The sequence below is a fragment of the Salvelinus sp. IW2-2015 genome, linkage group LG1, assembly GCF_002910315.2.
Source record: "Salvelinus sp. IW2-2015 linkage group LG1, ASM291031v2, whole genome shotgun sequence".
Lineage (NCBI taxonomy): Eukaryota > Metazoa > Chordata > Actinopteri > Salmoniformes > Salmonidae > Salvelinus > Salvelinus sp. IW2-2015.
Window position 1 is genome coordinate 40,991,211 of NC_036838.1, and position 22,411 is coordinate 41,013,621.

General features: G+C 44.4%; 1 protein-coding gene across 4 annotated transcripts in view; it reads left to right on the forward strand.

Moving 5' to 3' along the window:
- LOC111967700 (rho guanine nucleotide exchange factor 10-like protein) overlaps positions 1 to 22,411 on the forward strand; it is a 114,508-nt gene that overhangs the window by 38,404 nt on the left and 53,693 nt on the right. For all 4 annotated transcript variants that reach the window (XM_023992991.3, XM_023992975.3, XM_023992983.2 and 1 more), the window contains 3 exons: positions 182 to 297; positions 1,528 to 1,655; positions 6,196 to 6,296. In XM_023992991.3, the coding sequence (XP_023848759.1) occupies positions 182 to 297; positions 1,528 to 1,655; positions 6,196 to 6,296 (345 nt within the window). The remainder of the gene's footprint in view (positions 1 to 181; positions 298 to 1,527; positions 1,656 to 6,195; positions 6,297 to 22,411) is intronic.

A 22,411-nucleotide genomic window follows, 5' to 3' on the forward strand; every position in this document is an offset into this window, starting at 1 on the left:
TTTATTCCTCGTGTCACTATTTCAAAACCATTTTTGGAAAAGGACCCGTAAGTATTTCACTGTTAGTCTACACCTGTTGTTTACGAAGCATGTGACAAATAACATTTGATTTGATGTTAATAGTGTAACCTGTTGATGTGTGTACTGTAGTGTGACAGGCCATGTTGTGTTTTGTCCACAGGGAAGGTGATCCTGGGACCTCCTCGGCTCTACCAGGAGCTCCAGGAGCTGCAGCACGACCTGTCTGTGGTAGAGGAGATCTCACTACTGGTGGGAACGCTACAGGGGACATACCAGGTACACCCCACCCCACTTCACTACTTAGAACACAGCCCAAACCCCAACCTGTGGGTCTACAATAGTAKTTTTTCGCATCACTACACAGCCCAGACTGCCTCAGAGTTACTCACAAAAGTCTACATCCAAATTACCCACTTTAAAAACATGCACCGCAATCTGACCTCCAAAASCACTGCTTTTTACTTAAAATAGATTTKATTTGCAGCTTGACAAATTATTAATAAAGCTGATATTTCTAAATACTGCTTGCAAATGTAAGGTTGATCAAAGGTGATTTGTTTCTACTACAACCAAACTAACTACAGGTTTAAATCCCTGAGAACGCATAATGCTTTGAACATGAACAAAGTGTTATTTTGTAAAATGCTCGGTACTGTACAACAACAAATATGTTAATTACTCATAGATCTCTTTCCGGAAACCTTCACAATGAGATTCAAAATGCAATTCAAATATGAGCAAAGAAAAGCTACAAATCTTTCTCGAATCATCAATTGATACCATCATGAATTCATTCAATATCCCCAATAGTGATCATATGTGAACCTTCAAATCTGTCACATCTCTGAGCCTATCTCCTGAAGAACGGAGTGCCTCTCTCTTGCATGCTGTCTTCAAATCAGGACACCTCAGTAGTGTGTCTGTCTGCTATCATGACATTAAAGTCACTGTACATAACATTGTCACAGTGTACTCCAGCAATCACCAAAGAGCCTCTCAGTGGAAAGGTGGCCTCTGTTTTTAATGACCACAATGTCCTTAGGTGGAGTAAAATCGTTTTTTCTCCATATCACTGATTTTCACACCCCACCCAGTTATAATATAAATGTCCACCAAACAAATATAGGAAATACTTCTGCATGGCTCATTGACTTCAAAAATGTATTTGATTATATTTAAACAGGAGGACTAAACTGTAAAAGTGGAGTAGGAGATGTGTAAATGTTATATTTGATGGTATGAAAGTGCTTTGGCCATGGGTTGATGAAAGGGTGTATAAATCAGAGCAGTTTTATGAGGAGGGTGTGGTCGGTTCTTTTAATAGAGAGTGTATGTCATTATAGTCCATGCATGATGGTGTGACTATAAGCATGGCATATTTATGTTATGGTTGTGAATGGAAGGTTATGAATGGAAGCAGAATAGCATGCACATGGGAGTATGTACTGTAATGTAGCTATATTTTCATGTCACAGCTGAATGTTCTTGTGTGTTTGTGGATCATAGAACCTGAATACGACCGTGGCCCAGGACTGGTGTCTAGCTCTCCAGAGACTCATCCGGATCAAGGAGGATCAGATTCAGAGTGCCAACAAGTGCCGCTTACGCCTGCAGGTGCCTGGAAGACCAGACAAGTGAGTATTACCTCAATATTACTGTGCCTTGTGTTAAAGTCAGCCATACTGTAGTACCATCCAATGTGTGGATTTCATCCACTATCTTCACTCGTGTGATTTTATGATTTAAAGGGGCCAAATTGAACTGCGAGGGCTTGTTTTACACTGCCGCCTTGACTCCAGAAAACAGGTTGCTGGAGAAATAGCCTAATCCATAACTCGGAAAACAGGCCGTCACACGAGCACATAAAGATAATAGCTGGTGACAAGTATTTTAATGTGCCTGAGCGCTAACGTTATGATGATGAAGGAGCCTGATGCTGTGTTCACTTACCCTCAAAGAGCACATTACCTGGCATTATGCTCAGCCAGTGTTAAAAGCCTGCCCCCACCCACCTCTGCCACAGCTGGCTGGCAAATGAGGTCCGGACTGCACACCACGATGGGTCATTAACTGATCGTTACATACAGTATTCACTTCCTTGAGAACCCAAATGGAATAATTGACAACATTAGCCATGTTATTTTCATAGATTAAATGTGTTTTTCACTTGTTCAGAATCCTTTTWTTAAATGTTATTGTAGTTCACCTCAAGGACACACAGGAAGTGGTCTTTGACTGACAGCTCATTTTGTCATTTTTAGATGTACCAAATCTAAAGGTGCCATAATGGGAGCTTATATAATTTTCTCTCACTGTGGTGAGTCTGAATGTGCTTATCGTAWTGTACTGAAGTGGCTACGGACTCAGCTGAGAGTAGAGGAGGTGGATCGAGAATGAAGACAGATTAAAGAGGGAGTCGTGCTGTGGCTGCTAGTGTGTGGAGGATGAGAGGAGGAGGAGAAGGGGAGTATCAGGAACAGGGAGGGAAAGAGACCTTGATCCACTTCCACCACAGGAACATGGCTAGGTAGGGTGACAAAGGGGGACACCTAGCAGCGAAGGCCTAAATATCCCTATCGAACATAAGGTGACAGCTTGAGCAGCAGAGCACTGCAGATTGGTACACCCCCCCCCCTCTCTCTCTCTGTGGAGCCACACTGGGTCTGCCCGGCCAAGCTGCTTACTCTATGTTTGGTGTAGCTAAATGTCATGCAGGCAGGTTCCAGCTTCCCTTTTGAGGACTACCGCACCCATGTCAATAGCAGCATCATGGACTAGGGCGGGAGATCCCCTACCCATCTCTGTGAGCAGTATCACATAGTGTAATAGTATTTGTTTGTAGCAGCCTACAGACCTCATTCTGCCACACAGAGAAGCAGGTTTCTACAGCGTTGAGTGGGGGGGATGCTTTGAGCAAGTGAAGTCCTATAGAGACCTGGACTCTAGTATAGCGTGTAGATTYTGAGAAGCATGAGATAAAACCTGAGGATGAAAAAGAGAGAGCTCCTTTAGGAGAGAGAGCTGGGCAGGGACTCTGATAGCAGACTAATTGAGGCCAGGCCTCTGTGGCGGGTTGCTGTCTGGTTGCTTGGCAGGCAGGGCTGTGGGTTGGAGGTGGCAGGGCCAGCAGAGGGCCTTAGGGTTGGTGGTGATTGGTGGTGGTGGTGGGGGGGTGACAGGTGGCGCATCTCTCTCTCTACCCTTCTCTCTTTCAATCACGCACACATGCACATGCACACACGTTTATACTCTACACAGTCTAGTTGTGTCTCTGTGAGAGTGGTGGTTTTAGAGTGGGTCCACCGCAGGGCTGCCCTGTACCAAGTTAGTCCCCTCCTGTCAGCCTGGGAGCGTTTCTATTGCCAGGAAGGCAGCACACCACAGCCTCCCCTTCCCTCCATCCCTTCTCACAGAGCAGGGACAGGCTGAGCTGAGGACATGGGGGGAATCTACTGCTGCCGCAAAGGCACTGCGGTATGTGTCAGCACATCGTTAGCACTCGCTTTATCTATGGCTGCTTTAGTATGGCTGTAGGCACACACACACACACAGGCCAAATGTATAAAGAACAGCAATCATGGGTCAATGCCAAGGCTGTGCCAGATGACTCGTGGTTTATTTTCTGCAGTTGTCTTGTCTTTGACTAGCTGCATGCCACCTGCATGACTTTTACTCCTCTCTCAATGAGCAGCTAAGTTGTGACTTTCCCAGTTCAGCCAGGTCCTGGTCTAGGCACACTGACTGACCTCTATCAATGTCTGGAGAATAGGTGTGTGCCGCCTGTGTGACAGGCTCTCGCTCAGCACTCACTCCAACATCTGTCCCGTCCTTGTGCGTTAGTGTCCCATGTGTGCCACAGCAGTGACRCACAGCCATGTATCAGCCCGGGTCTAGGCTGCAGGGTTGGGACCTTACTCCACACCGCTCGGCTCTGTTCCGCCAGCGTGCCCATGCCTACTTCCCCATTCTGCCCATGTACCAGCACACCAGCACACTTGTCAGTCAGCCGGTCCGAGGACTCAGAGTCCGCTCTGTTAAGCATGTTTGGAGCAGTGAGCGCATAGAGTATTACCCTTCCTGGCAATCCGATGAAGGGAGCAGTTTCATTCTCATCTTTCTCCCTCTTTCCCCTCTCGCCTCGTCTCTCTCGTTCTTCAGCAAATTGCTTCTGCTGTATTTAAGCAGTGAAGGGTATGAATTACATCTCGGTGTGAAAGCTCCACTTTTGTCAAAGAAGTTGGAGATCTTACTTACATCTTCCTSTCCTTGTCTACTCTCTCGCTCTCACTCTCTCACTCTGTCTGAGTGAAAATGAATTGGGTGCGGGCCGGGCAGCAGGCAGGTATGACAGAAGCAGATTCTCAGGCTGCACACCGTTCTCCACTCAATTACCCTCTAATGATGTCTGAACGGCTGAATGTGAAATGCCTTCCCTTTGTGAGTGTGTGTGTGTGGGTGGGTGTGTGTGCYTGTGTGTGTCAGGAATGGCTCTTTAACAAGCAGGGCATTGGGTACAGTGACAAATGTACTTTCACTGGCTAAGTGAAGAGAGAGGGAGAGAGATACAGAGACAGAGAGGAATGTATGAGAGCTTCACCTTTAAGATGGGGCCAGCTTTCAGGGAAAACAGCTATCCGGAGGCCTGCTGCTGAATCGAGTCACTGGAGATGTGTACTGCTGTTGTATCTTTTAGCCTGGCACTCAACCTGAAGCAAGTCGTATCCGTGTCCRTGTTTATTCATGTAGAACAGAAGAAAAAACAAACAGGTATTTTGCATATACAGATGTAGGATCTTAAGGTTACCTATATTGTCACAGCAAAATAATCCTGCAACAACAGGATTTGAACGTTTAGTCCATAATGTTGCTTGATCAGTGGTTAGGCTATACATGGAATGTGCAGTACTGTTACTATAACCTTGTGTTAGTGTGGATTTTCAGTGAATTGATGTAAATTACTAACTCCTAACTCATCTGCAGTGCAGGAAAATTCTCAGCAACAAAGAGTAATCAAATGAAGATCCTACGTCTGTACAGACTGCAAGGACAAGAGCGTGAGCCGGGGGACTTGGTGGATGTAGAAGTGTGTGGCATTGTGAGAGGTAACCTGGGGGCTGGTTCACAGCTGCTGATCTCAGAGTACTGAGCCCCTACCGGATGCCTTTGACCTTTAATAGTTCCACACTGAGCTCCCCCCGTTCAAGGATCACGTTATTCCCACATGCAGGACCAGAACGGTCAGCTTTTACGGCATGTCGAGGGGCAAGGAGCAGAGGGGCACTTTCTTTGTGTGTTAGCAGCTCATGCTCCCCTCTCATCCCCTCTCTTATCTGATCTGGGCATCTCAGTGCGGCGGTGACTGCACCACAACCTTCAGGGTCAAACGGAGCACTGCATCATCTGACCTTCACATCACTTCCACTATCCTGATTGAAACGGGGAGAAATGTGCTGTTTGTCACAGCTCTGTGGTTACAGGACTCTGACGCTTTCTTCTCCCTTTCCCTCTCCTCRTCCTGCTCCCAGAAGGGCCTCCAAAGGGGAGGAGTAGGCAGTCTTATAGTACACTAGAATAAAACGACAGTATGTTTTCAATTTTCCAGTGGGGGGTTTGTTTCCAACATGTGTAAAATACAGCACACACCGCTTCAGGAAATCACATAAAAATATGTTTACACAATCAGGAGCCCAGAATTGTATTATCATATAATCCAACCATATCACAATCTCATGACATATCCAAAGAAACCCAACATATATCCATAGAACAGACCAGTCTGCAGCACTGTCCTGGATTTGGAAGCTGATGACTACAGTCCCAGAGCCATTTCTTATATGACCCTGCATAGACCAAAAGAGTACTTGACTTTATTGGAATTCAGTTTGAAAGTCTGAAATGGCACCTGGAACTTGTTCTTTAGTCTGTGTGGTCTGTCATTGAAAAAGAACTGGCCTTTGCAGGACATTTGTCTTTGTGCATTGATTGGCTCTATGGAGTACTATGCCACTATTCCTACAGCTTTAGGCTATTTTCCAGTGCAGTGCATGACCCATAAAACACAAATGGGCTTTTAACWGCTGCTTTGCTGTGGACAGTAGAACAATGGTCTTGATGAGGTCCCCACTGAGCATGAGTCAGGTATTTTACGTTGTGTGTGTGGGTATTCCCCTCTAGGTCGGGACGTCCCGTCAGCTTCATGGTGGTTTTCAACACCCCCAGTCCCCTCAGCAAGATCTCCTGGGTCAACCGGCTGCACCTGGCCAAGGTCGCACAGCGTGAGTACTACATTACATGAKCCTTCCTTACCCTTACTGAAATCAATGGGGGGTGGATACAAAACACCAGTTACGTACATTATACATAGTTACAGCTGCAAATTACACATGGTGAATTGATTTCTGTGGGGTTGTTTAGGCTTTATAGAGTAGTGGTTAAAACATTTAATTTACAAATCTTTGCAAAATAGCAGTAATATATCAGACACGGTGGTTAAGGSACATGCTCCAGCTAAGGCCCTGTGTGGTTTATTTTATGGTCATTGGCTCAGTGAAAGTCTGGTGATATGTGTTATTGAATCAGATTAACCAAAGACCTCCCTCAGGGATAATGTGTGTGTTCTGTTTAATGTGTGCTTGGCCTCAGAGGCTGGGCCATATTGAGCTGAGCATGAAAGCACACTCACAGTCTGAGGGGACTGCACCAGCGCTGGTCCCTTTCCAGCAGGGAGCAGCACTGTGCTTTCCTACTGCCTACCACTCCAGTCTCCCCCTCCCCACTACRGAAAGCCTGGCTGTATAGCCTGACTCCACCCATTGAGTCTGGAGACCATCCATTGGGAGGTTCATCAAAGCATGTTCTGATCAACTGGCCCGTGCAGAGCCAGGCAGGGCTACTGCACACGATATTAATCTGATTATTTGGCCATGGTGACACTAGCTTCCCCCCCATCATTCKTATTTCCCCATCACCCCAGGCACTCCCTCCTGACACACACATACACTCATCCTAACATACACGCACACACATAACCCACTCYTGGTTTTGCGTCTATGGTGTTGCTCTCTAAGCGCTCTGATATTGTGTTGCTTGGGCACTGCTCTGTGTTAGGCTACTTAACTCCCAGAGGCCGTTGGTTTCACAGTAAGCTCCCGCACAGATCTGTAAAGGTTTCAAAGGAAGTTACTGGAACCAGATTAAATACCACAACATGAAATGCATTTTACAGATGAGCAGCCAGAGATGCAATTGAACAACATCCTGTTGTGCAGCCCCAGGGGACAACTCACACAGTGACCGATGGGGCCGGGATTAAGTGTACTGTTATGTGTTATAGGCTAAAGTCGTGTCTGTTTGGCTATCGCCGTTGTTCGTTTCTCCATCAGACATCTGAATATCTCTATCTGTCGTCAGAAATGCCAGTGAAAAGACCAATAGAGTGGATCTCTGCATGGTGCTGCAGCTCTCACAGGGTGTGAGGTTGTGTGCTGGAGTACATCTGTAGGCTCTCCAGCAGAGCCTGTGATGTTGTTTGACTGTGTCAGAAAGGAATACAAAAAAATCACCATTCACCGCTGCCCACACTTACATCAACAACACAGCAGGAGTACTGATTAGGACATGGGATCTATAGAAACTGTAGCATATAGATAGCTTATAGCAATCATAGCTACCTCCCTACCCATATGATAATGATAATTATTTGGTGGTTGCTTATATTTGTCCAGTTTCACACAAGTGTGTATTATACATATGTGAAATGGAAATATGTTTTTTTGCATATACCAACTCCCCCTGAGACACCCTCGGAGAGTGGGCTCACGGCCAGGGTCGGCCATAATCAGCAGTGAGCCTGGATAAATTAGGGTTAAGTGCTTTGCTCAAGGGCACATTGACAGATCTTTTCACCTTGTCAGCTCGGGGATTCGAACTAACAACCTTTCTGCTACTGGCCCAATGCTCTAAACACTAGGCTACCTGTCGCTCATTTGAAGAAATGGAAAGCCAAATTACTTTCGAAACACATTTTAGTACCATTCTGAAAGCTTTAGTCTGCATAGTATATTCTCAATCCCATTATCGTACAAACAAAATGGTTTTCTAAGACAAGCTAGGACAACAACAGTGTGGAGATGTGGTTTGTTTGGTATTTTGGTTTGAGTTGTTTCCTCCGCTTCCCCAGCTTTTGCCAAGTGCTTGTATCATCCTTTTGGCAGAGCTTTTCAACCTCTGCCATATTGTGGATTCAGAGCTATCTATCTTGTAGAAAACAGAGGGTTGTCTTTAATGGAAGCTTCTCTAATGTTAAACATGTAAAGTGTGTTGTACCGCAGGGCAGCTCTCTTGGCCCTCTATTCTTTTCTATTTTTACTAATGACCTGCCACTGGCATTAAACAAAGCCTGTGTGTCCATGTATGCTGATGATTCAACAATATACGCATCATCAACCACTGCAASTCTAATCAAACCTAGTGGAGAAGGTGGAAAGTTTTAAGTTCCTCAGCGTACACATCACGGACAAACTGAAATGGTCCACCCACACAGACAGTGTGGTGAAGAAGGCGCAAAAGCGCCTCTTCAACCTCACGAGGCTGAAGAAATTTGGCTTGTCACCAAAAACACTCACAAACTTGAACAGATGCACAACGAGAGCATCCTGTCGGGCTGTATCACCGCCTGGTATGGCAACTGCTCTGCCCACAACCGTAAGGCTCTCCAGAGGGTAGTGAGGTCTGCACAACGCATCACGGGGAGCAAACACCATGCCCTCCAGGACACCTACATCACCCGATGTCACAGGAAGGCCAAAAAGATCATCAAGGAAAGCAACCACCCGAGCCACGGCCTGTTCACCCCGCTATCATCCAGAAGGCGAGGTCAGTACAGGTGCATCAAAGCTGGGACCGAGAGACAGCTTCTATCTCAAGGCCATCAGACTGTTAAACAGCCATCACTAACATTGAGTGGCTGCTGCCAACATACTGACTCAAATCTCTAGCCACTTTAATAATAAAAAATTGGATGTAATAAATGTATCASTAGTTACTTTAAACAATTCCACTTTATATAATGTTTACATACCCTACATTACTCATCTCATATGTATATACTGTATTCTATACCATCTACCACATCTTGCCTATGCCGTTCGGCCATTGCTCATCCATATATTATATGTACATATTCTTATTCATTCCTTTACACTTGTGTGTAAAAAGTAGTTGTTGTGAAATTGTTAGATTACTTGTTAGATATTACTGCATGGTCGGAACTAGAAGCACAAGCATTTCGCTACACTTGCATTAACATCTGCTAACCACGTGTATGTGACCAATACGATTTGATTTGAAGAGTTGCAGTCAGTTTTAGAATGGGTGGCCAGTAATAAACTGGTCTTGAACATCTCTAAAACTAAGAGCATTGTATTTGGTAATCTGGTAATGAATGGTGTGGCTGTTGAGCAAGTTGAAGAGACTACATTATTTGGTGTTACCCTAGATTGTAAATTGTCATGGTCGAAACATATATTAATTAATTGTGTGTAAAGATGGTGAGAAGTCTGTCTGTGATAAAGAGACACCACAGTCCACAAAGCAAGTCCTGCAGACTCAAGTTTTATCTTGATTTTTGCCCAGTCATATGGTCAAGTGCTGCAAAAAATGACCTAGTTAAGCTGCAGGTGGCCCAGAACAGTGTGCCACGTTTTGCAATCAGAAGGCTAATATCAATACTATGCATGCCAGTCTCTAAGAGTTGAGGAAAGACTGACTGCGTCGCTTCTTGTTTTTATAAGAAACATTCATGTGTTGGAAATTCCAAATTGTTTGCATAGTCGTCACACACACTTACCCCACCAGACATGCCAACAGGGGTCTTTTCACAGTTCCCAGGTCCAGAACAAATTCAAGGAAACATACAGTATTATACAGAGCCATGATTGCATGGAACTCCCTTCCATCTTATGTAGCACAAGGGAACAGCAAATCTGGTTTCAAAATCGAAATAAAGCAACACCTCACGGCACAATGCCTCTCCCCCATGTGACTTGATTTTTGTGTGTATGTACTGACATGTARGTGTAATTGACAGATGCGCACACACACACGCACACTACATGTTCATGTTTTTAAATGTATGCAAATTGTAAWGTCTTTTGTCTGTAATGTCTTTTTCGTCTGTAATGTCCTTTTCATTTTTGTCCCCAGTAAGACTTGCGATCACCATTGCAGTCAGCAAATGGGGATCCTAATAAAATCAGAAAGTCATCCAGTTGTTACTTGGAGAGTYAATGTTTTTGCAGAATACACTGGCTGCACAACAACGGCAACCCTCCCCACGATGCTTCACAAAATGTTTTTACGGTGATGAGCAAATAACAATGTGGGCGGACACTAATAAGTGGTTGTTGTGGTCTAAGTGTAAAGATCCCCGAAGCACAGATAGCTATTCAGTGAGAGGGACATGCATTTTCAACAGCCTATTTAAAGATCAATCTTTGGAATGTTTTTAATACAAAACATCACGACCTGCCCTAAAACGTTCTCTCCATCACTTTACCTGCCTGTATGCAGTCCATATCCATTTATTTCTCTGGCTTCCTAATATCACAGGTAATGTTCACTATGCATTATTGCGGTAGTTACATAGATTAGAACTAGAGGTTTAGACACTTATCAACATGGAGAAAATGTGTCTATGCAGGTTTCCATGCCATATTTTCATATTTCGGGGAAAATCCATTGAGACGTTGTTTGTTGAATCTCTGGTGTGAAAGAGAATGAATCGACACCAACCTGGCCAGAATGTCAATTACATGTTAATTGCATTAAACCCACACTTTGTCTTCCCATTTAACCAAATGTAATTACAATAAGGGAGTTGTTGATGTGATTTTACGCATGGCCTGCAGTCACTAGGCTCTCCTGTCATTTCATGGTAATGCAGGCCTGATGCACGCCCTGGGGAGTCCTCCAGTTCAATCAGCAGTTGCACTCCACTCAGCTGTATCCTGTATGGACAGAGGGGTGCCATGCTCCAAAATGTCTCCAAATGGCTGATGCCCCAAATAGCAAACGCTTTTATGCATGATTTAGTGAGCGATTAGACATCACAAAGCTCATTTTGGAGCCAAACTCTGTACCGGCATTTATGACTGTTACCGCCATTTATATAACACACTCATATCCCTCAGGTATGTTTTCATGTACACTCCTTACTGTACCGCACAGAATACGCGTCGTGCCAAATACTATCCACAAAATGTACTTTCAAAACACATAAATCTCATCTCATTTCTTACACTTAAGCTACAGTACAGGAACATAATTGTATGTCTGAGGTACAATTTGAAGCACATTTATAGCATGAGTTGTCTTTTAGTGTAGCTCTTTGTCTTGGGCATTGACATTATATATACAGTACGAAAGTCTGCCACATATGAAAAGTTTGCTGATGTAGAGATKGTTTTTACTTAGGATGGGACCAGCACTGAGACCTAACATCACAGATAGAATATAGAACAGATGCCTCCAGTAAACAACATTTGTCACTTTTAGACCACATATGGTGCAGTTATGAGGCCTGGAAATGGAATGGGAGTATTGCCCCACATCGGTGCTGCAGCGCACTCAGAGCTCTGGGCGCCATTAATAATATGAATTGGGGAAAGCAACGTGTTCCACAGCATCTCCCATGCCGCTTCAAGTTAGCCTACTGTTTCTGAGGGGGTCCTATAATAACATAGCCAAGAGCATAGCTTAATGAATGGGTTGATTCTTTGTAGAGCAATTAATTGCTATTTCAATGTACGGACCTCCAGCCTTTCCAGGCAGGGTTAGGACTGCTGATTTGATGAGGCGCTGAGACAGAGAGACGGAGGAATGGAGGAGGCATGAAGAGAGATATGAAAGGAGGGAAGGGGGGGGGGAGTGTGGAAAGGATGATTGAGACAAGCAATCAGTCCCACCACAGGGAGCAGAGGGCAGGCAGGGGGCTGTTGCCTGCGGTTACCTGCTATCTCTAAGTGTGTCAGACTCTCCTCCCCAGCAGCCGATCGATAGACAACGCCTGAGAAGTGGAGTGTGGCTTGACCGTCCCGGCACACACTCTGACACGCCCTCTTAATCCACTGCTAGCCAGCACTATGGTGAAGCACCAGGAGCAGAAAACAGGAGACAGGCCAGTTGCTTTCTGTACCATGTTGTAGGTTCAAGTACAAAAAATTGTCCTGGCATGCTGCAGTTTCAAGAACTGTAGCAATTACCACTATGGCATTGGTCAATCTCCTTCAATTTCAAAAGCAGGAGGATTCATGTTATGTATTCTGGTTGTTATGCACTGGCATACCAGACAGCCCTGCAGCCAGTGCAAGGCAGGGGGGCCATGCGCCTGTCATCTATGTATTTTCTTTAATTTAATAAATCGTTTGACATTAACCATCCAAAAAGTAATCCATAATTAACCTTTAAATTGCCATACATATGTACAGTTGAAGTCGGGAAGTTTACATACACCTTAGCCAAATACATTTAAACTTTTTCACAATTCCTGTCATTTGATCCAAGTAAAAATCCCTGTCTTAGGTCAGTTAGGATCACCATTTATTTGAAGAATGTGAAATGTCAGAATAATAGTAGAGAATTATTTATTTCAGCTTTTATTTCGCTCATCACATTCCCAGTGGGTCAGAAGTTACATACACTCAATTAGTATTTGGTAGCATTGCCTTTAAATTGTTTAACTGGGTCAAACGTTTCAGGTAGCCTTCCACAAGCTTCCCACAACAAGTTGGGTGAATTTTGGCCCATCCCCCTGACAGAGCTGGTATAACTGAGTCAGGTTTGCAGGCCTCCTTCTCGCACACACTATTTGTCCTTAAGCCGTTTTGCCACAACTCTGGAAGTATGCTTGGGTCATTGTCCATTTGGAAGACCCATTTGCGACAAAGCTTTAACTTCCTGACTGATGTCTTGAGATGTTGCTTCAATATATCCACATACTTTTCATTCCTCATGATGCATCTATTTTGTGAAGTGCACCAGTCCCTCTCTGCAGCAAAGCACACTCAAACATGATGCTCCACCCCATGCTTCACGGTTGGAATGGTGTTCTTCGGCTTGCAAGCCTCCCCTTTTTCCTCCAAACATAATGATGGTCATTATGGCCAAACAGTACTATTTTTGTTCATAAGACAAAATCAAATCAAATCAAATTTTATTTGTCACATACACATGGTTAGCAGATGTTAATGCGAGTGTAGCGAAATGCTTGTCTTCTAGTTCCGACAATGCAGTAATAACCAACAAGTAATCTAACCTAACAAGTCCACAACTACTACCTTATACACACAAGTGTAAAGGGATAAAAAATATGTACATAAAGATATATGAATGAGTGATGGTACGGAACGGCATAGGCAAGATGCGTAGATGGTATAGTGTACAGTCTATTCATGTGAGATGAGTAATGTAGGGTATGTAAACATTATATTAAGTGCATTGTTTAAAGTGGCTAGTGATACATTTTTACATAACTTCCATCAATTCCCATTATTAAAGTGGCTGGAGTTGAGTCAGTATGTTGGCAGCGGCCGCTAAATGTTAGTGGTGGCTGTTTAACAGTCTGATGGCCTTGAGATAGAAGCTGTTTTCAGTCTCTCGGTCCTGCTTTGATCGACCTGTACTGGCCTGCTTTCGGAATGATAGCGGGGTGAACGCAGTGCTTGGTTGTGTCCTGATGATCTTTATGGCCTTCCTGTGACATCGGGTGGTGAGTGTCCCTGAGGGCAGGTAGTTTGCCCCGGTGATACGTTCTGCAACTCACTACCCTCTGGAGACTTACGGTGTGGGCGAGCAGTTGCCGTATCAGGCGGTGATACAGCCGACAGGATCTCTCGATTGTGCATCTGTAGAAGTGCTTTTGGTGACAAGCCGAATTTCTTCAGCCTCCTGAGGTTGAAGAGGCGCTGCTGCGCCTTCTTACAACGCTGTCTGTGTGGGTGGACCAATTCAGTTGCCCGTGATGTGTACACCGAGGAACTTAAAACTTTCCACCTTCTCCACTACTGACCCGTCGATGTGAAGGGGGGGTGCTCCCTCTGCTGTTTCCTGAAGTCCACAATCATCTCCTTTGTTTTGTTGACGTTGAGTGTGAGGTTATTTTCCTGAACAACACACTCCGAGGGCCTCACCTCTCCCTGTAGGCCGTCTCGTCGTTGTTGGTAATCAAGCCTACACACTGTAGTGTCATCCGCAAACTTGATGATTGAGTTGGAGGCGTGCATGGCCACGCAGTCGTGGGTGAACAGGGAGTACAGGAGAGGGCTCAGAACGCACCTTGTGGGGCCCCAGTGTTGAGGATCAGCGGGGTGGAGATGTTGTTACCTACCCTCACCACCTGGGGGCGGCCCGTCAGGAAGTCCAGGACCCAGTTGCACAGGGCGGGTCGAGACCCAGGGTCTCGAGCTTGATGACGAGTTTGGAGGTACTATGGTGTTAAATGCTGAGCTGAAGCGATGAAACAGCATTCTCACATAGGTATTCCTCTTGTCCAGATGGGTTAGGGCATGTGCAGTTGTGGTTGCGATTGCGTCGTCTTGTGGACCTATTGGTCGGTAAGCAAATTGAGTGGGTCAGGGTGTTCCGGTAGGGTGGAGGTGATATGGTCCTTGACTAGTCTCTCAAAGCACTTCATGATGACGGAAGTGAGTGTCTACGGGGCGGTAGCGTTTAGCTCAGTTACCTTAGCTTCTGGGAACAGGAAACAATGGTGGCCCTCTTGAAGCATGTCGGAACAGCAGACTGGGATAAGGATTGATTGAATATGTCCGAAAACCACACCAGCCAGCTGGTCTGCGCATGCTCTGAGGACGCGGCGGGAATGCCGTTGGGCCTACAGCCTTGTGAGGGTTAACACTTCAAATGTTTTACTCACCTCGGCTGCAGTGAAGGAGAGCCCGCAGGTTTTGGTAGCGGGCCGTGTCAGTGGACTGTATTGTCCTCAAAGCGAGCAAAAAGTTATTTAGCCTGTCTGGGAGCAAGACATCCTGGTCCGCGACGGGGCTGGTTTTCTTTTTGTAATCCGTGATTGACTGTAGACCCTGCCACATACCTCTTGTGTCTGAGCTGTTGAATTGCGACTCTATTTTGTCTCTGTACTGGGACTGGGACCAGCCCTGGTAGCACAATCAATATGCTGAATAGAATTTAGGGAGTTTTGTTTTTAGATTAAGTCTTGTTAAAATCCCCAGCTACGATGAATGCAGCCTCAGGGTGTGTGGTTTCCAGTTTACAAAGAGTCAGATAAAGTTCGTTCAGGGCCATCGATGTGGTCTGCTTGGGGGGAATATATACGGCTGTGATTATAATCGAAAGAGAATTCCCTTGGTAGATAATGCGGTCGACATTTGATTGTGAGGAGTTCTAGATCAGGTGAACAGAATGACTTGAGTTCCTGTATGTTGTTATGATCACACCACGTCTCGTTAATCATAAGGCATACACCCCCGCCCCTCTTCTTACCAGAAAGATGTATGTTTCTGTCGGCGCGATGCGTGAAGAAACCAGCTGGCTGCACCGACTCCGTTAGCGTTTTGAGTAGCCATGTTTCCGTGAAGCAGAGGACGTTACAATCCCTGATGTCTCTCTGGAATGTTACCCGTGCTCGGATTTCATCAACCTTATTGTCAAAGAGACTGGACATTGGCGAGTAGTATGCTAGGAGTGGAGCGCGATGTGCCCGTCTCCGAAGCCTGACAGGAGACGCTACGTTTGCCCCTTTTACGGCGTCGCATAGGGTCGCCGGCTGGGATCAGATCCATTGTATTGGGTGGAAGGCAAAACACTGGATCCGTTTCGGGAAAGTCATATTCCTGGTTGGAACGATGGTGAGTTGACGTTAATCTTATATTCAGTAGTTCCTCCCGACTGTATGTAATGAAACCTAAGATTACCTGGGGTACCAATGTAAGGAATAACACATAAAAAAACTAAATACTGCATATTTTCCAAGGAACGCGAAGCGAGGCGGCCATCTCGGTCGGCGCCGGAAGTCAATGACCAGAGGACATTTCTCCAAAAAGTACGATCTTTGTCCCCATGTGCAGTTGCAAACCGTAGTCTAGCTTTTTTTATGGTGGTTTTGGAGCAGTGGCTTCTTCCTTGCTGAGTGGCCTTTCAGGTTATGTCGATATAGGACTCGTTTTACTGTGGATATAGATACTTTTGTACCTGTTTCCTCCAGTATCTTCAAAAGATCCTTTGCTGCTGTTCTGGGATTGATTTGCACTTTTCGCACCAAAGTACGTTCATCTCTAGGAGACAGAACGTGTTCCTTACTGAGCGGTTTGACGGCTGCGTGTTCCCATGGTGTGTATACTTGCTTACTGTTGTTTGTACAGATGAACGTGGTACCTTCAAGCATTTGGAAATTGCTCCCAAGGATGAACCAGACTTGTGGAGGTCTCCAATTTTTTATCTGAGGTCTTGGCTGATTTGTTAGGATTTTCCCATGATGTCAAGGAAAGAGGCACTGAGTTTGAAGGTAGGCCTTGAAATACATCCACAGGTACGCCTCCAATTGACTCAAATGGTGTCAATTAGCCTATCAGAAGCTTCTTAAGCCATAACATAATTTTCTGGAATTGTCCAAGCTGTTTAAAGGCAGAGTCAATTTAGTGCATGTAAACTTCTGACCCACTGGAATTGTGATACAGTGAATTATAAGTGAAATAATCTGTCTGTAAACAATTGTTGGAAAGATTACTTCTGTCATGCACAAAGTTGATGTCCTAACCGACTTGCCAAAACTATAGTTTGTTAACAAGAAATTTGTGGAGTGGTTGAAAAACGAGTTTTAATGACTCCAACCTAAGTGTATGTAAACTTCCGACTTCAACTGTATTAGTGCTTCAGTTTCTTGGGCTTCAGGAATGTGACTGAAAATGTGCCTCAGGCCTTGAAAAATATAGTTTTTACTGATTGAACGTACACTAAAAGTATGTGGACACCTGCTCGTCAAACATCTCATTCAAAAATCAATGGCATTAATATGGAGTTGGTCCCCTCTTTGCTGCAATAACAGCGTCCACAGTGGGAAAGCTTTCCACTAGATTTTGGAACATTGCTGCGGGGACTTGCTTTCATTCAGCCACAAGAGCATTAGTGAGGTCGGCACTGATCAATCAATCAAATGTATTTATAAATCCCTTTTTACATTATCTGATATCACAAAGTGCTGATGTTGGGGGATTAGACCTGGCTTGCAATCGGAGTTCCAATTCATTCCAAAGCTGTTCGATGTTGGTGAGGTCAGGGCTCTATGCAAGCCAGTCAAGATCTTCCTCACCAATCTCAACAAACCATCTCTGTATGGACCTTGCTTTGTGCATGGGGGCATTGTCATGCTGGAACAGGAAAGGGCCTTCCCCAAACTGCTGCCACAAAGTTGGAAGCACAGAATRGTGTCGAATGTCATTGTATGCTGTAGCGTTAATATTTCCCTTCACTGGGACTAATGGGCCTAGCCCGAACCATAAAAAACAGCCCCAGACCATTATTCCTCCTCCAAACTTTACAGTTGGCACTATGCATTGGGGCAGGCAGCTTTCTCCTGGCATCTGCAAATTCATCACTCCAGAGAACGCGTTTCCACTGCTCCAGAGTCCAATGGCGGCGAGCTTTACACCACTCCAGCCGACGTTTGGCATTGCACATGGTGATCTTAGGCTTGTGTGCGGCTGCTCCGCCATGGAAATTAATTTCATGAAGCTCCCTACAAACAGTTCTTGAGCTGACGTTTCTTCCAGAGGCAGTTTGGAACTCGTAGTGAGTATTGCAACCGAGGACAGACGATGTTTACGCGCTACATGCTTCAGCACTCAGTGGTCCCATTCTGTGAGCTTGTGTGGCCTACTGTACCACTTTGCGGCTGAGCCGTTGTTGCTCTAGATGTTTCCACTTCACAATAACATCACTTACAGTTGAGCTCTAGCAGGGCAGAAATTTGATGAACTGACTTTTTGGAAAGGTGGCATCCTATGATGGTGCCATGTTGAAAGTCACTGAGCTCTTCAGTAAGGCCAATGTTTGTCTATGGAGATTGCATGGCTGTGTGCTCGATTTTATACACCTGTCAGCAACAAGAGTGTGGCTGAAATAGCCAAATCCACTAATTTGAACGGGTGTCCACATACTTTTGTATATATAGTGTATAAGGGGGTATTGGTGAACAAATGCTGTGGTCAAGGATACAATGGTGCCAGTTCAACGAGAGGAGCTTACTCAGGTTTTCAAAAGCGCATATCAGACCTAGAGCATAATGCTTCTTAGCTAGTTTATGAGTTTTAGTTTYTCAAACGATCTCTCTGCAGAAACGACAGTTACAGGATGGTAAAAACAGCTTGATTGCTGTAGCAACTTCAGGGATACTGCAGTGAGTGGTGCTTCAAATACAGCTGTTATGCAACATCTTTAATTGAGCCTCTCATTCTACTTAATTGCTGGCCTCAACATGTTACGGAAAGAGATGAAATGTATAGGAAGATCTGGGGACAGGTCGTCTGGATACTGGACAGCCAATCAATTGGCAGATACAAACAGATTATCATATTTAGAGGACAACAGCTCTTGAGGGCTTGAACAAAAAAAGCGGTTTGCGATTTCGTTCATACTAGTGAACTGGTGTTTGAGTTGTGTGGTTGCAATTATCAACAGGCCCTTATCTCTTCTATATCTTGGCGTGTATCATTCAAGACTAAGTTTAAATTGTGTGCAGCGCAATGGACATATAATGCACAATGTCTCAGMATGACTGTCTGGGTTGMCAATACTCAGTATAGAAAACAGTCGGGCCCTCAACCTGAACCTACAGGCRMTGGTGAAAACATTTGCACACAAAAAAAGGAGGATTTCAGGTGACCAGGGAAGTCTCTCAAGTTGGATTTAATGTAATTTACTTTGATTATTGCAGCCCATTTGTGTAGGCTATTAGCCAAACAAAACCTGCTGAGTTCAACAATAAATAGCAGAGTGGCTGAATTTATCCTCAAGCCAACTACTTTTTTCCTCATTGCTAGGCTATTTGATGTGTCATTTTTCATTTTTTTTAAAAATAAATAGCAGCTGTCATGCAGGTTCATGTAGCCTATACAAGACATGCAGCCACATAGACATCGCGCAATTTCAGCACCATGGACAGCGATCGGTTTGTGAGTGGCTGTCTGACTGACACATTCAATTTTTGGGGGGCAAACTCCGACCTTGCTGGGGTCCAAAGGAACTGTTATGCGAGTGTTGTTATGGCAACTGSAATTAATTTGCTTTGCTCAAGCAACATCCATTTCAATATATTATTTGTTGTAATTATGCAGCATTGGATAAGATGGAAAGATGGCTAGTGATGATGACTCAAATATCAACAAAGCCGTTGACACATGCTCAAATATGRTGCTAAACTTTAGAATTTCTACGCCCCAAAATGTATCTGTCAGACTGCAAAGATTATCTCAACATCTTACTGTGCTCAAATGTGGGAAATATTTATGATGAGTAAACATTATCAGGCCAGCCAGGTGGAATAGTGAAGGAGCCCCACAGCTGCATTCAAGACTGGAGTGGATGATCTCCACAGTATCCAACCTCAGTATCCATCCTTAGTGTATTGGTACTAAGGATTCATTTTGAGTGGTTGACATCTGAGAGCTTCCACACGCAGCTCCTGCCAGCAATTTTTTGTGATGGAGTGTAAGCCGRCACAACTGATCTATTCAAGGTTTTGGCAGTGGTCTAGTGACCAGTGGTGTACTAAGTGGCTAGCCCAAGCTCTCTCTTTCTGCTCTCTTTCATTCAGACCTCCTGATGAGACTCATTGTTGTTGTTGTTTATCATTCTCCATGAGGCTTCAGTTTACATCACAACATCAAACAGAATAATGGCAGCTGCAGAGAGTGAGAAACAGAGAGAGCGAGAAAGAGAGAGGGAGAGAGAGAGAGATAGAGACAGAAAGATAGGGATTTGGCTGTGGAGCTCTGGCTTTCTGCTCTGTCTGTGAAAGGTTTAGGGGGTCTTATGTGAATAGAATGCTTTATCTCTGATTCATTAGTGACTTTGCCCCTGTGTGTGTGCTTGTGAGCGTGTGTGTGAWGTGACTGTCTGTCTGTCCTCATTAAGGCCTCTGATAGAATGGCTCTGTATTTACCATTTGTTCTGAAGGGCAGGCACCATTATTTGTCGTCATTAATACATAGTAAAGGCTGAAGGCCAGAGACAGGGTGTGTTCACACACTGGCAGCATTTCACTTCTCCCTTCCTTCATGCACACAGTACTTATGGAAATCAGAATGGGTAAACACGGCCTTGGGCTTAGTCAGGTATTTAATCATATTTAATAACACCCTCCACGACAAATAACAACAGCAGGACCAATACCTTTGCTGACCCAATAATCACTTGGACGGCGAACATAGTGGAGTGTTATTCATACTAATTGAATGATTAGCTGAAGAAAGTTGCTGAGCGTTCAGGTGCAAAGGAAAGCAGTGGACCCTCTGACCCATACCGACCAGTTCTGGCAATATGCCTTCAATTACAGKCTTTTAATGAATGACCCTCAAAGCCCTGATCATCCCTGGGAAAGGCTATATCTGAGACAGACTCAGAGGTCATCTCAGAGGGGGATCATTAAGAAATCCTCTGCAGGTACTGTATGAAGATTTTATACAAGATTGCAACCCAAACACTAAATAGCCCAACTTCATCATTATTGATTATTCAATCTATGATCTTGCTGAGCCTGCTCCTCTAATTGTTCAGGTTGTCTTCTCTGGGAGCAGAGACTTCATCTTGTTGCTCCTGTCAAATCCCATGTCTATTATGTATTGTTCTTACATAGAGCATGTGCACTACTATTTTAACTATCAACACATTTAAAAGCTACAATATATCCTAATTTGCAACCTACCTTTCAACATGGTCCTAAATACTGCTCCTCAGTCATCATAGCGATACAGTATCATAAGAAAATCTTAAAAATCTCTAAGCATTGTCAAAATACCTCTGAAATCTATCATTCAAAAGACGCACTCAAGGTTCCATCGATCCTATTCACAGTGGTTCTGAGAAATATGGAATAAGTTATCATATGAAATATGAAAACATCTCAACAGAAGGGGCTTTTGTTATTGAACAATGTTAACGTCGACCCTGTCCTCTCACTATCTCTAAACATCACTGCATGGATGAATATTCTGAAGGTAATCAATCTCACTGAGGTTATATCATGAACAATTATTGTTACTGTACTGGAAATATATGTTAACTGTGGCTTGTTAACATGAAGTTATGCAGAATTCAGAGGTGTTGAATGTATGTGTCTCTAGTATACAGTACCAGTCAAATGTTTGGAGACACCTACTCATTCCAGGGTTTTTCTAAATTAAAAAAACATATTTTCTACATTGTAGAATAATAGTGAAGACATCAAAACTATGAAAAAAACACATATGGAATCATGTAGTAAACAAAAAAGTGTTAAACAAATCAAAATATAATATTCTTCAAAGTAGCCACACTTTGCCTTGATGACAGCTTTGCACACTCTTGGCACTCTCTCAACCAGCTTCACCTGGAATGCTTTTCCAACAGTCTTGAAGGATTTCCCACATATGCTGAGCACTTGTTGGCTGCCTTTCCTTCACTCTGCGGTCTAACTCATCCCAAACCATCTGKATTGGGTTGAGGTTGGGTGATTGTGGAGGCCAGATCATCTGATGCAGCACTCCATCACTCTCCTTCTTGGTCAAATAGCCCTTACACAGCTTGGAGGTGTGTTGGGTCATTGTCCTGTTGAAAAACAAATGATAGTCCCACTCAGCGCACATCAGATGGGAGGGTGTATCACTGCAGAATGCTGTGGTAACCATGCTGGTTAAGTGTGACGAATTCAAAATAAATCGTGACAGTGTCACCAGCAAAGCACCATCACACCTCCTCCTCCAGATCACCCGTTTACCCACACCGCGTCTCACAAAGACACAGCGGTTGGAATCAAAAATCTCAAATTTGGACTCATCAGACCAAAGGACAGATTTCCACTGGTCTAATGTCCATTCTTCTTATTGGTGTCGTTTAGTAGTGGTTTCTTTGCAACAATTCAACCATGAAGGCCTGATTGACGCAGTGTTTGTAACTTGAACTCCGTGAAGCATTTATTTGGGCTGCAATTTCTGAGGCTGGTAACTCTAATGAACCTATCCTCTGCATCAGAGGTAACTCCGGGTCTTCCTTTCCTGTGGTGGCCCTCAAGAGAGKCAGTTTCATCATAGCGCTTGATGGAGTTTGCGACTGCACTTGAAGAAACTTTCAAAGCTCTTTACATTTTCCAGATTGACTGCCCTTC